Source organism: Vicia villosa, unplaced genomic scaffold (assembly GCF_029867415.1).
Source record: "Vicia villosa cultivar HV-30 ecotype Madison, WI unplaced genomic scaffold, Vvil1.0 ctg.000664F_1_1, whole genome shotgun sequence".
NCBI classification, from domain to species: Eukaryota; Viridiplantae; Streptophyta; class Magnoliopsida; order Fabales; family Fabaceae; genus Vicia; species Vicia villosa.
The window spans coordinates 275,746-290,161 of NW_026705296.1; the positions used below are offsets into that span (position 1 = coordinate 275,746).

Sequence of the window (14,416 nt, forward strand, 5' to 3'; positions counted from 1 at the left end):
TTGTGACACTTTTAGAGAGAGTTGAAAGGAGCGAGGAAGAGAGAGTGTGTGTGTCTGTGAGATATATAGGGGAGAGTAGAATTGGATTGGGAAGTTGTTTTATCTCGTTCGTATCGGGAAGCAAATAGTCTAGCGAATGCGTTGGCAAAGCACAGTTTTTCTATATAAGATATGTGTATTTATTTTTCCAATTGCCCAGATTTGTTTACTCATATCTTGGATGCAGATGTTGTTGAGGAAATTTAATAATTTGCACGTTTGGGTTGTCCTAGTATTTAGGAGTGTCAGTAAGTTTGTTTCAGTTTACCTAGTAGGTTTGTTTCAGTTTACCTAGTCATTAGGAGTTTATTTTGAACGTGTTAGATAGTGCCTATTTTCATGGTACTTTCAGTTATGTATTTGCCTATTTGTAGGCAGTCAGTTTATGAATGAAATAAGCCAGAAAACCATATTCTGTCTCCTACTGTTATCAGTGGTATCAAGAGCTGGTTACGTGAGAGGAATTTCACAGTGAGAGAAAAAAAATACTGTGAACTGTGAGGGAGAGAACCAAGAAAATTTGTAGTTTCTTTTTCTTTTTCTTTTTTCTCAACCATGGCTTCAGAAAATAGCTTTGTGCAAGCAGTTATTCCACGCTTTGATGGTCACTATGACCATTGGAGCATGCTCATGGAGAACTTCTTGAGGTCCAAAGAATATTGGACGGTTGTTGTTTCTGGAGTAGCAGAACCAGCAGCGGGTGTTACGGTGACAGATGCGCAAAAGACAGAGCTTGAAGGGCTGAAGTTAAAGGATCTTAAAGCAAAAAATTATCTCTTCCAAGCTATTGATCGCACAATTTTGGAAACAATTCTTTGCAAGGACACCGCAAAGCATATTTGGGATTCCATGAAGAAGAAATACCAAGGTACAACAAGAACAAAGAGGCAGCAGCTTCAAGCACTTCGTTTGGAGTTCGAATTACTTCGAATGAAATCAGGAGAGACTATTACTGACTACTTTTCAAGAATGATGGCTATTGTTAACAAGATGCGAATTCATGGAGACAAGACAACAGATGTCACCGTTGTTGAGAAGATTCTTCGATCTTTGACACCAAAATTTAATTTTGTTGTCTGTTCGATAGAAGAAGCTAATGATGTTGATGAACTTTCAATTGATGAATTGCAAAGTTCCTTGTTGGTTCATGAACAAAAAATTAACCAACAAGAAAAGGAAGAACAAGCATTGAAGACCTTATTAGAAAATCACTTCATACCTAGTAGAGCCGATAGAGGACGAGGAAGAGGTAGAGGTCGATATAGAGGAGTCAGAAACAACAATGATCGTGGGAACCAACAGCAAAATCATCATCAAGAGAGTCAGCTTCAAGGAAGAGGCAGAGGACGCGGAGGCCACCACTCAATAACTTATCGATCAAAGTCAGCAGACAAATCCAGTGTTGAATGTTTCAGATGTCATAGGTATGGTCATTATAAATCCGAATGTCAAACTGATTTGAATAAACGAAGTGGAGATCAAACTAACTTTGCAGAAAAGGAAGAGGAGGTGTCTCTTTTGATGGTGTGTCACGTGAAGGAAGAAACTCAACAAAACATGTGGTATTTAGACACTGGCTGCAACAACCACATGTGTGGAGATAAGGAGGCATTTTCTGACTTGGATGAATCCTTTCGCAGCTCTGTTAAGTTTGGTGACAACTCCAAAATTTCTGTTATGGGAAAAGGAAAGGTAACAATCCAAACCAAAGGAAATTCCACCCACGCTATCACTAATGTTCTTTTTGTGCCAGATTTAAAAACCAACTTGCTTAGTGTGGGTCAATTACAAGAAAAAGGATACGAGATTTTTATCAAAGATGGAGTATGTCAGATTCAAGATGCAAAGTTGGGCTTAATTGCTCAGGTTATGATGACGGCGAATCGTATGTTCCCACTTTATCTCCACAACACAGCTCATTCATGCTTCTCGACAAAATTAGAAGATGAGGCATGGCTATGGCACTTTCGCTATGGGCATCTGAATTTTGGTGGACTGAAAACACTACAACAAAAAGGCATGGTGACGGGGCTTCCTCAAATTACAGCTTCTTCTCAAGTTTGTGAAGAATGTGTTGTTAGCAAACAACACCGTAATCAATTCCCACAAGGAAAATCTTGGAGAGCGAAGAAAACATTGGAGCTTGTTCATTCCGACATTTGTGGGCCAATAACACCACATTCTAATGGAGGTAAAAGATATATAATTACCTTCATTGATGATTATAGTCGTAGGATTTGGGTTTATTTTTTGCAAGAAAAATCCGAAGCCTTTGTAGCTTTTAAATGCTATAAAGCGCTTGTTGAGAAAGAAGTTGGCAACCCAATAAAAGTTCTTCGCACGGATCGTGGTGGAGAATATAACTCACATGAATTTGCAAATTTTTGTGAGAACCATGGAATCAAGAGACAACTTACAGCAGCTTACACACCGCAACAAAATGGTGTATGCGAGAAGAAGAACCGCACTATTATGAATATGGTGCGTAGCCTTTTGACAACAAGTGGCATTCCAAAAAGTTTCTGGCCTGAAGCAGTTAATTGGAGCACTCATTTGTTGAACAGAAGTCCTACACTTGCTGTTAAAAATATGACACCAGAGGAAGCATGGAGCGGAAGGAAACCTACCGTAGATCATTTCCGAATTTTTGGATGCATTGCCTATGCCCATATTCCAGATGAGAAGAGGAGGAAGCTAGACAACAAGGGAGAAAAATGTATTTTTCTTGGTGTTAGTGATAAGTCAAAAGCTTATAAACTATACAATCCTAGCACCATGAAAATTGTCATCAGCCGTGATGTGGTATTTGATGAAAAATGCACCTGGTCATGGAATCAAAATGGTCTTAAAGAAAGTATTCCAGCTGATTTTGATGATGAGGAGAAAGGACAGCAACCTATGGAAAAAGAGCAAGAAGATGAAGTCACTCAAATAGTCCCAACTGATCAAAGCCCACTTACAGCTGAATCACAAAGACCTCAACGTGTTCGAAGGAGACCAGCATGGATGATTGATTATGAGGTAACTGGTGTTGACCAAGGTGACGACCCACTTACACACTTTGCTCTATTTTCAGATTGTGATCCTACCATCTTTGAAGTGGCTGTAAAAGAACCAAAATGGAGGAAGGCTATGGATGCTGAAATTACAGCCATTGAAAGAAATGACACATGGGAACTATGTGATCTTCCAAAAGGGCAGAAAACAATTGGTGTAAAGTGGGTTTACAAGACAAAGCTGAAGGAGAATGGTAAGATCGACAAACACAAGGCACGCTTGGTCGCTAAGGGCTACAAGCAGGAGTTTGGTGTTGATTATAAAGAAGTCTTTGCTCCTGTTGCAAGGCATGATACAATCAGGTTGGTGATTGCTATGGCAGCTCAAAACTCATGGCCTATCTTCCAGTTGGACGTAAAATCAGCATTCCTCCATGGAGATTTGCGAGAAGAGGTATTTATCGATCAACCTCCTGGTTATGTAAAGCTTGGCAATGAGCACAAAGTGTATAAGTTAAAGAAAGCTCTATATGGATTAAAACAAGCTCCACGGGCTTGGTATAATCGTATAGAAACTTATTTTTTGAAGGAAGGATTTCAAAAATGTCCTTATGAACATACACTTTTCACAAAGACTGAAGATGGAGGAAAAATGCTCATTGTTTGCGTATATGTAGATGATTTGATCTACACTGGAAATAATACAGCCATGTTTGGAAGTTTTAAGAAATCCATGATGGCTGAATTTGAGATGTCTGATCTTGGCATGATGCATTACTTTCTTGGCATTGAAGTGGAACAATCTTCTACTGGAATTTTTATTTCTCAAAAGAAGTATGTGCGAGATATATTGAACAGGTTTCAAATGAAGGATTGTAATCCTGTAAATACTTCATCTGAGTTTGGTATGAAGTTAAACAAAGATGACGGTGGAAAGAAGGTTGATGACACTATTTACAAACAAATAGTGGGAAGTTTAATGTATTTGACAGCAACAAGACCTGATATAATGCATGCTGTAAGTGCGATTAGCAGGTACATGGAATGTCCCACAGAGATTCATCTCTTGGCCGCAAAAAGAATTTTTCGTTACTTGCAAGGTGCTAAGGACAACGGGCTGTTCTACAGAAGTGGAGAAAAGTCAGATCTGTTTGGGTTTACAGATAGTGATTATGCAGGAGATTCGGATGATCGAAAAAGCACATCTGGGTATGTTTTCAAGATGGGAACAGGAGCTGTTTCATGGTCATCAAAGAAACAACCTATTGTCACATTATCATCCACCGAAGCTGAATTTGTTGCTGCAACAGCTTGTGCTTGTCAAGCTATATGGCTAAAGAAAATTCTTAAAGAGCTGCATTTTAAGGAGGATGGACCTACTCAAATTTACTGCGACAACAGTTCAGCAATAAAGCTTTCAAAAAATCCAGTTTTACATGGTCGAAGCAAACATATAGATGTGAAGTATCATTTTTTGAGGGATCTCACAAATGATGGAGTCATTAATCTTATTTACTGCAGAAGTGAAGACCAGATAGCTGATATTCTAACCAAGCCTCTCAAGTTTCCTGCATTTCAGAAGCTCAGGAGGTTACTTGGTGTTTGTACTTCAAAGTTTTCAACTTGAAGAATGAAGTTTCAAAGTTTAACTCTTACTAAACTGAATCTGTGTCTAGAACATCAGTTTAAGGGAGGGATTGTTGAGGAAATTTAATAATGTGCACGTTTGGGTTGTCCTAGTATTTAGGAGTGTCAGTAAGTTTGTTTCAGTTTACCTAGTAGGTTTGTTTCAGTTTACCTAGTCATTAGGAGTTTATTTTGAACGTGTTAGATAGTGCCTATTTTCATGGTACTTTCAGTTATGTATTTGCCTATTTGTAGGCAGTCAGTTTATGAATGAAATAAGCCAGAAAACCATATTCTATCTCCTACTGTTATCAGATGTAAGGGGTAGTGTTACTCCTAGATTTGTTGCGGTGTAGTTTTTTTTCTTTAGGCTTTTGCCCTCTCTGTTATCCAAAAAAAAAAAATTCCTTTTAAGTTGTGGATTTCTCCCACTTAGAAACATATGTTCAAGCAAGCGATATATTTTCTTTTGTGGGACTCATAACATAATTTTTCAACAAAATTATTCATCAACCAAATTAACATAAATAATTCGCACTTTGAGTCATAATCTAATTTAAATTCATCATTCTTAATTGTGTTGATTTTTCTGTCCATGAGAATCATGAAGATTTTCATAATAAATGATATTGTTTTGGTTCTCTTAGTTTTTTAATTTACTTTTTTTTTTGTTGCAATAAACAATAAATTTTGTGAGGGAAATATAAATGTATATTTTTCTTAAAATGTGAATTTGTAAAAATAATATTAATTAACAATAATTTTAAAGTCTATTTAGTAAGACTAAAAAATTAACTTTTAACTTTTCAGCTCACATTAATAAAAAAATATCACGTTTTGTTATTTCTTTTTAGCAAAACTTTATAGTTTTTTTACTATCTAATGACTTTTTGTTAAAAGCTATTTGAAATATCTTTTAAGCTAATTGCTTTTAATTTGTATTTTTTTTCATCCATTTTTATTTAATCATTTTAGCTAAATCTCATTTTTATCATAATCATTTTAATTAAAATAAATATATTTTAAATGCATGAATGGAAAAAGTCATATTTTGTATGTCAAAATTTTATGATACCTTTAGTGCAATTTTTCTCTATTCTTTTTCTCCATTGTCTCCACTCCACACCTTTGTCCATTCTCTTTCTCCATTGATTTCAATCTCTCTCTCTCTCTCTCTCTCTCTATTGTCTGGCCACTCATACTCTATCATTTGTCGTTCGTCGACAAACTTTATATATATATATATATATATATATATATATATATATATATATATATATATATATATATATATATATTACAAATTTTACTCGTGTGTTACGTTTAATTTAATAATCATATATAACAAATAATCTATGACAGAGAAAGAGATTGACATTAACATGACATGGTTATCAACAACAAAATATTGAAGAGATAAAGATACTAATTTATTTCGGATTTTAAGTTAAAAGTACAACATGACAAATGGAAAAACATTAAAAAGTAGTAGTCAAATGATGCTACTATTATCTGCACGACATTTCCAAAAAAAGTAAACCCACACATTACTGCATTAATTTATTTTCCATAGCTCCAAAGTTGTTCATCGTCCACAGGACTGCTGAAGTATCCTTGTTCACACCAGACAGGTAATAATGTAGCATCTTCACTTGGAGGGACATATGAATTGTCTATCATATATGGTTCTGTCCAGAAATTATCATTCAAAATATCCATGTATGCATCCATTAAAGGAAGCTCATCAAGAAGATAATTTTCATATGATAGTTCCGTAGTTGTTGGAGTATCCATTGTTCCACTTGAAGATGGGATTGAAGATGATGGACTTGAAGAATTGGGACCACCACAACTATTCTCAAACACTCCTTCATGTTTATTGTCTTCTTCCATTGTAGGGTTATCTGAATTTGTTTCTTTGGAGTTTCCTGCTCTATTATTAGTGTCTGACTTATTATTTTTTATAAAACGCTTTTTCAAGTTTGTGTGCCAATGGTTCTTTATCTCGTTATCTGTTCTTCCCGGCAAATTTGCAGCAATCACAATCCATCTGCATAATAACAATTGTTTCGTCCATGGTTGTCAAGATCTCGATCTAGATCTTAAAATCTTAAGATTTTACGATCTCACTCACCCCAGCGATCCCGATCTTAAGTAGAATTGTGTATTGTAGTCAGATTGTAAAAAAATGCCCCTAATGTCTAGTAATTGGCTAAATATGTCCCTAATGTCTTACAAATTATCCATGTGGTAGTAATAATGTATAAAAACTCAATCATACATGTTAAAGAATTTGAAAAAGAGTCATTTTCTCACTAATACACTTGTCTAGTAACATATATCATGTAAAAACACTTCAAATTTATACTACTATTTTATCATTTTGGTAGGATCTTATGATTTCGGTTGCAATTTTATGTTTTACGATCTCGTTACTTCCTCTCGATCTTACAAAAATAACTGGGTAGGATCTTCCGATCTTAACTACGATTTTATATTTTGCGATCTTGTTATTCTCTCCCGATCTTATGTAAGATCTCGATCTTGACAACCTTGGTTTCGTCATCATAAAATGCCCTAATACCATATACCGAAAATAAATGAACACATTATAATTTTAATTAAATCCATCTGCAACAAAACTTGAACTAAAGTCCAAATTATATATATATATATATATATATATATATATATATATATATATATATATATATATATATATATATATATATATATATATATATATATATATATATATATATATATATATATATATATATATATTTCAAGAAGTCTAAGCTTCATTTGTATAAAAAGGTTAAACTTTATCATCAAGATTCTATCATAGACAATACCTATTACCCAGTTTTTCATGAAGTTTGATGATAGTATCTTCTTCTTCTTGAGTAAAGTTTCCTCTTTTGAGATCTGGTCTTAGATAGTTCAACCACCTTAGTCTACAACTCTTCCCACACCTTTCAAGACCTGAAAACATTATTCCAATATACACATAAACTAGAAGAAAAAAACCAACCGACACATATGAAGAAATTATTATTCATATATACCTGCAAATTTAGGTAGTTGTCGCCAATTCCAAGAGCCATATCTAGTTACATAAGCAATTAACTTGTTGTCTTCTTCAGAAGTCCACGCACCTTTTCTCATTCCAGTTTTGTCACAACAAGGGCTTCTCACCATCTTCTCTAACTACTACTGATTCCACATATATAAGTGCCTTATATGGTAAGAAAGTTTAACATTTGAAATCAATCAATTGAATTTAGTAATATATAATTGGAGGAGAAACTGATAAGTATACTGTGAAGTGTGGACATGCATGTGATACGTCTACGAGTTTATTTTCTTATGTTATAACGACCACACGTTAAGAATATCCACTTCAAAAACAACATGTGCTCAAAACTAATCACATGTTGCACTGTATCCTAATGTTTTGTTTTTTTGTACAGTTTTAGGAGTTTTACTATAAAATGTTTTCATTTTTTAACCGGTAAAAGAAATTGTGACAATCTAAGAAACTAAATTAACTAAGATATTTTCATCTCTTGTTCACACCTTGTGGGATAATTCTTTTTGTGTATAGAGTTTTTGTCCTTATGTAAAAAGTAGTGGAGGTTTGCTGTCAATCTCGTGCAAATTGAAAGGTAGATCCTTGTTCTCTTTTACTGGTGGTCCTGTGTTTGTTTGGAGTGGAGAGCTACTAATACTTTGTGTTATATGTAGTTAATGTTTATTCCAAGTGTTCCATATCTGATAAGAGAATGTTGTGGATTGATTTATGGTTCCGTAAAGTGAGTTTTTGAGGTTACAATTAGTGTTGTTTGGGTGATTTTAATTCTATTTTCTCTTCAAAAGAAATGGTAGGAGTCGGAGATCTATATAATACCTCTAGAATGTAGACAACTTAGAGTATATTTGGATGAGGTAATTGAAAATTTTAAAGGAATTTAAAATTCAAAGCAATTCAAATGATTCAATTGAAATCCAATCATTTTTAAATTATTTGTTTGGATGGAGTGTTAAGATAATTCATTGTTAAAACTTTGAGGTCATTTTTTATAAAATTTAAATTTTTTGGACCAAATTAAAAAATTAAAAAGTAGAGAACAATTTGCAATTTTAAAAAATTTGAAGGACCAAATTGTACATTTTAAAAATTATTAAGGACCAATATGCAATTTTTTGAAAATTTTTGGAGTCAATTTTGTAATTTTGAAAAATATGAGGACTAATTTGCAAAATTTGAAGCAATAATAGTAACAAACACATTCTATGGGGAATGAGAGGAATTTCAAATTCTTTGGTTTTTGGTGTCATTTCAAAATGATTAAATTTAACCTAGATAAAATGCTCCATAAATTTCCATCATTTTAATAATTCTTCCTTTTTGTATCCAAACAAGAAATTTTGTACAAATCATTTTAAATTTCCTCAAAACATTACATTACCTCATTAAAATGCTTCATCCAAACACACTCTTAGAGTTCTCTCAATTCAAGATGGAGCTTATTAACTTACCTCTCTTAAGTAGGAAGTTCACTAGGTTCCAATGGTTGGATCAGTCGAGCGAGGTTATCCAATGGACCCTTTGTATGGATGTTTCTGAACACTGTCGTGTTATCCTAAAATATGCAAATCAAGTGTGGAGTACTAAGCCTTTTAGATTCAATAACCATTGGTTATCTCACAGTAGCTTCGTAGAGTCAATGCATTTGACCTGGATTGGTTATGAGATCCACAAATGGAAAGCTTTTGTTTTGTTGGAAAAAAAAATCTCTCAAATTATTTTCTAAAGAGGTGGTGAGTAAAGTGGATTATTTGGCTGATCTTATGGACATAATATGCAAACGAGATTAAGACTAGATATTGGGAGTGATTTTGAATTTGTGGTCTTTGTTATTATTCTAAAGATCTAGGTTTAAGTAGCTTAGGTAAGTAGATACTAGTTCTAGAAACTTTGATGCTTATGTTAAAAGTAGAGGTAAACATAATGCTATCATAACTCAAAAAGTATGAGAGGGTTGGATTGAGGGGTGTTTGAAATTAGGAAAAAGTTGTTAAGTATTTCATTTATATCTTTAGAGAATCAAATGTTGTTAGACCTCACATTCATTGTGTTGTCTTCCACTCTCTTTCTAATGACGATAACCTTGTATTGACAACCTCTTTAGTATTCTAAAGTCTGGGTGGGTTCAATTTCTCCTTCCTGACAAGGTTTTAGAATCTTGTTAGAGATGGTTTAGGGATTATGTTTGATCAGTTTCACTACTTTGCATCTCTACCCCGCAATTATGCATACTACGTTGTGACATTGATCCCTATGGTTAAATATCCCTCTAATTTTAGGGAAGTTTGGCCGATATCTTAGGTGGGATCTTTATATAAGTTGGTGGCTAAAGTTTTGGTTACTAGACTTGGACTGGTGATGAAGAAACTATTTTTCTCAAATTAATCGTATTTTCTTAAGGAGGGTGTTGGTTGATGAATGGTTGTTGTCAATGAGGTGAAAGACTAGTCTAAAAAATCTAAGAAAGCTTGTCTTATTCTTAGAGTTGATTTTAAGAAAGCGCATGATTAAGTTAGTTGCATCTTTCTGGATTATATACTTATAAGATTTAGGTTTAATGAGAAACATATGACTTGGATAAGTGCTTTTTGGATTATGGGCTTTGGATCTTATGCAAGACAAAGATTGACAATATTTTGGAGCTTATGAATCATTTAGAAAAAGGAGCACATTTGGTGAGTTTTGACCAAAGTCCATGTTAAGCTAGGGTTTGCCATCTTATTCTGGTTGATTCTCATTAAAGTTTAGCAAGAGTTAAGAAATATGGAGGAAATCAAATGAAGTGCAAAGTAAAATGAAATGGAGGGAAAAAAAAGATAGATTCAACTTCCATTTGAGGAAGGTTGTGCTCATTCCAATTTCATCTCAAAAAACCATTCCATACACAATACCATTCTATCACATTTCCACAAGATTCTCATTCCATATACAAAATTCAAATTATACACCAAACATCCAACTACATTCCATCAAGAAAGTTACATGAAAATTTACACAAAATCTACACCAAACCTATTCTACAAATTCCAACTCCATCTTCAACTTCATCACTCCAAGCCATATATGCCTTGCCCTCCATGATTCCATGTTGCAACTCCTTCTCCAAGATGCGTTACACCACCGCCTGCACCATTATGTAATTCAAAACGGCCAGACCAAATCCAGTAGCAAATTGGCATGGCCATAACAAAAACTAGTACATATATTTCTATACAAACACAAGTCAAAACGACATATACAATGCAAAAAGCCATATAAAAACCGCATATATCCAAACCGTGCTCTACATCCAATTACACAACAAACAATATATCATAGATACATTCAATATATCAAAAAACCAAGAAAACTATGTCCATACATACATGACTTCAAACTAACACAGTTCAAATAAACATCACAATATCATACAATTCAACAACCACTCATAAATTCACTTACACACTTGCATCAATCTAATATCCAAGCATCAAAACAACATACACACATTAGCCATACTAATTCAATAATATACTACCATATATAACCAAGCCGAGTTCAAAATTCATACATACATACATACATACATACATACATACATACATACATACATACATACATACATACATACATACATACATACATGACTTCAAACTAACACAGTTCAAATAAACATCACAATATCATATAATTCAACAACCACTCATAAATTCACTTACACACTTGCATCAATCTAATATCCAAGCATCAAAACAACATACACACATTAGCCATAATAATTCAATAATATACTACCATATATAACCAAACCGACTTCAAAATTCATAAATTAACCATGACATAAAAAAACAGTCAGCCCATGTCATAACACATCATTATGAACAAGTTAAATTACCACATTCAAAACAGTACCATTGTTGAAAATGACATCAAGCCATAACCATCATCATATCATACATACACATTCATAAGCTTACATACACAAGTGAAAACCAAACTAACAAAACATTGACAATTAACTTCCTAAGAATATTGTAACTAACATAATTACTAACAGAACTAACAACCTAACTAAAATTCAAAAATAGTTACAACAATTTCTAGATCATAACTAACTCTCTAACCAACTAAGATCTCACTCTTCATTGCTCTAACTAACTCCCTGTATTCAATGGCTATGATATGTTTCCATCCCTAACTGTTTCTTTCTTAACCATCATTACAACAAATAACGCTTTTCCTGACGAAGCTTTCACGTCATCTAGAAAAAAACTGAAGTTTTATTTTAAGGCACGCCAAATATATATATATATATATATATATATATATATATATATATATATATATATATATATATATATATATATATATATATATATATATATATATTAAAAAAATAGCTTGTCGCCGCAGTTGTTTTTAAAACTGAGGTTATATACCATTCAGAACATGCTTTGAATCTCATCTAATACACTTTATGCTTTTATTTATTAACAACGTTTAAATAAATAATTTAACCCTTCGGTTTCTATGATAACCAGAGGGATAAAATAATCAGATTTTACTATAAAATGCTCGTCGAACAGATTTCACCCTAATGCTATCATATTTGTAGCCTCCCCACCATCGAATGCATTATATTTTTAGGATGGATTGCAAAACTGAAAAAAAAATGTTCTTCTACCTTGAAGAAAACATTTTTTCAGGTTTTGCAATTCATCTTAAACAGTTATATTGATGTTGATGTTGTTGTTGTTGAAGGTTTTGAACAACTATATTTATTTCTAAAAGTCTTTACTGATGGATTGCAAGTGCAGAAAAAACATTTTTCAATTTATGGAACAAACACCTAATTAGAAGTTAGATGCATTCAAAGCATGCAAATTATATACGCTAGTGAAGGTAGTGATAATGATAGCATCAACAATCAATCTTGGTGCAGGAAGACCTGACATTCAAGTGCAGATCTCTAGCATCTTGTACGGGACCTGGACATGCTATGTTTTTAATATTCTAGGTAAACAATCTTGGTATTCTGCGAAGATTTGTTGCATACAAGGTATTTTTGATATTCTGGGTAAACAATGTAAACATTTGTTTTTTGAAAAAAATACTTTAACCCTTGGGTTTTTTTAAAACTGAGGGGTTGGGGTAAAATAAATTTTTGTTTTTACAAAAATGGTTACATTGTTTCCCTAGAATATGAAAAATACATTGTAAGCAACAAATATTGTATGGGACCTGCTCATGATGTAATTTCAATATTAAGGGTAAACAATCCTGATATACGCGAATATTTGTTGCATACAATGTGTTCTGGACTGGGCCGAGCAGGCCCAGCTCCCCTTGCTAGCCGAGCAGGCCCAATCTACTTGGGCCCTTTTTTAGTTACCGTTACGAACCAGTCCACGCGAATATCACGTGGACAACGCTTCAGCAAAGGATCCGGTCAACCGCCTCCGAATCCTACGCCACGCTCACCCAGAACGTGAGTGACCTGCTGACTCAGCCCTAGCAAAGGGTGTTCTGGCAGTTTCCTAGCACGTGGGCCTCCAACTGGATCTGGCCCAAATAGGAAATCTTAGCCCAGCGCTGGGGGCTTTAAATACCCTCTTTCATTAGAGGGTCAGGTATTCATTCTCTACTTATTAAACCATTGCTCTTTCTCTGATAGCTACTTACTTTGGCATTGGAGAACCTTGCAAGTACCCCCCCTTCTTTGTTCAAGATCTTCGAGGACGTTAAAAGCCTCCTTAGGGTGCGTTGTAAAGCGCGAGGCTGTGCTCCGAGGGGAAACAACCACCCAATCCTCGTGCTTCCTTGGGGAAACTTCCACAATTGGAACTTCTTCATCTTGCGAGCGACCAATCGCTTCATATTCGTCAGTTATGTCAAGGACAACGTCATTCCGGGCGTCGTCGGTCATTTACCTGAAAAGGAGAGGAAACAGTGAATTTGACATGTCAAATCCACCCTTCCACCGCAAGCCAAGTGAAAGGGCGAGGAGGATAGACGACGAAAAGCTCCCACCAACCGATATAGCTGAGGTACTTTCGGCAACAGTCAAGTATATCCGGCAAGCGTTCGCCGACGACGCTGGTCCTTAGCGAGCTACGAAACAAAATCCTCCCGTAACATCCTCACCCCTTTCAAACTATCCTAGGCAAGCGCACTATTCAAAACCGCTTACATTACTTCCTCTAACGCTCCTCCCCGTCGCACTCACATCCTGCTTAGCTCACACATTCGTTTCCCCTCGTCCCGCTTAAAGCACGATCGACAAACGCATACGAAACATACGCTAATTCCTATTCTCCTCGGCCTACTCATGACTAAATCTCCTAAATCTATAAAGCAAATAGGAATGGAAGAGGGTAAGGACACTTACTTGGATCGAGATGACAGAGGGAGAAAGCGCAATGAAGACGAAATCCTTGAACGAGCCTTGGGAGAGTTTTGAAAACAAAGTAAACTAATGAGTGGCCTCCACCTTTACTTATATAGGAGAGGGGGACAGAAAGGCGCCATGATTGCCTAGGAAATCCAAAAGGTGCTATCATTACCTATTCCAAAAGGCGGCTCAAAGCGTGGGAAAACGCGAAAGGCGCCATAATGTGCCTGGGGAAACTCAAACTGTGCCATTAATGCTTAAGCCAAAAAACGGATGTGTGTAATGATGATGCTC

General features: G+C 34.8%; 1 protein-coding gene across 1 annotated transcript; it reads right to left on the bottom strand.

The window, feature by feature from the left end:
- Positions 1 to 6,102: 6,102 nt before the first annotated feature.
- On the bottom strand, positions 6,103 to 7,907 carry LOC131630246 (transcription factor MYB14-like). The gene is made up of 3 exons (XM_058901040.1): positions 7,730 to 7,907; positions 7,517 to 7,646; positions 6,103 to 6,711 (listed from the first exon to the last, which is right to left on the bottom strand). Exons 1-3 carry the CDS (start codon positions 7,860 to 7,862, stop codon positions 6,222 to 6,224), a joined length of 753 nt encoding a protein of 250 aa, XP_058757023.1. The 5' UTR covers positions 7,863 to 7,907; the 3' UTR covers positions 6,103 to 6,221.
- Positions 7,908 to 14,416: the final 6,509 nt, after the last annotated feature.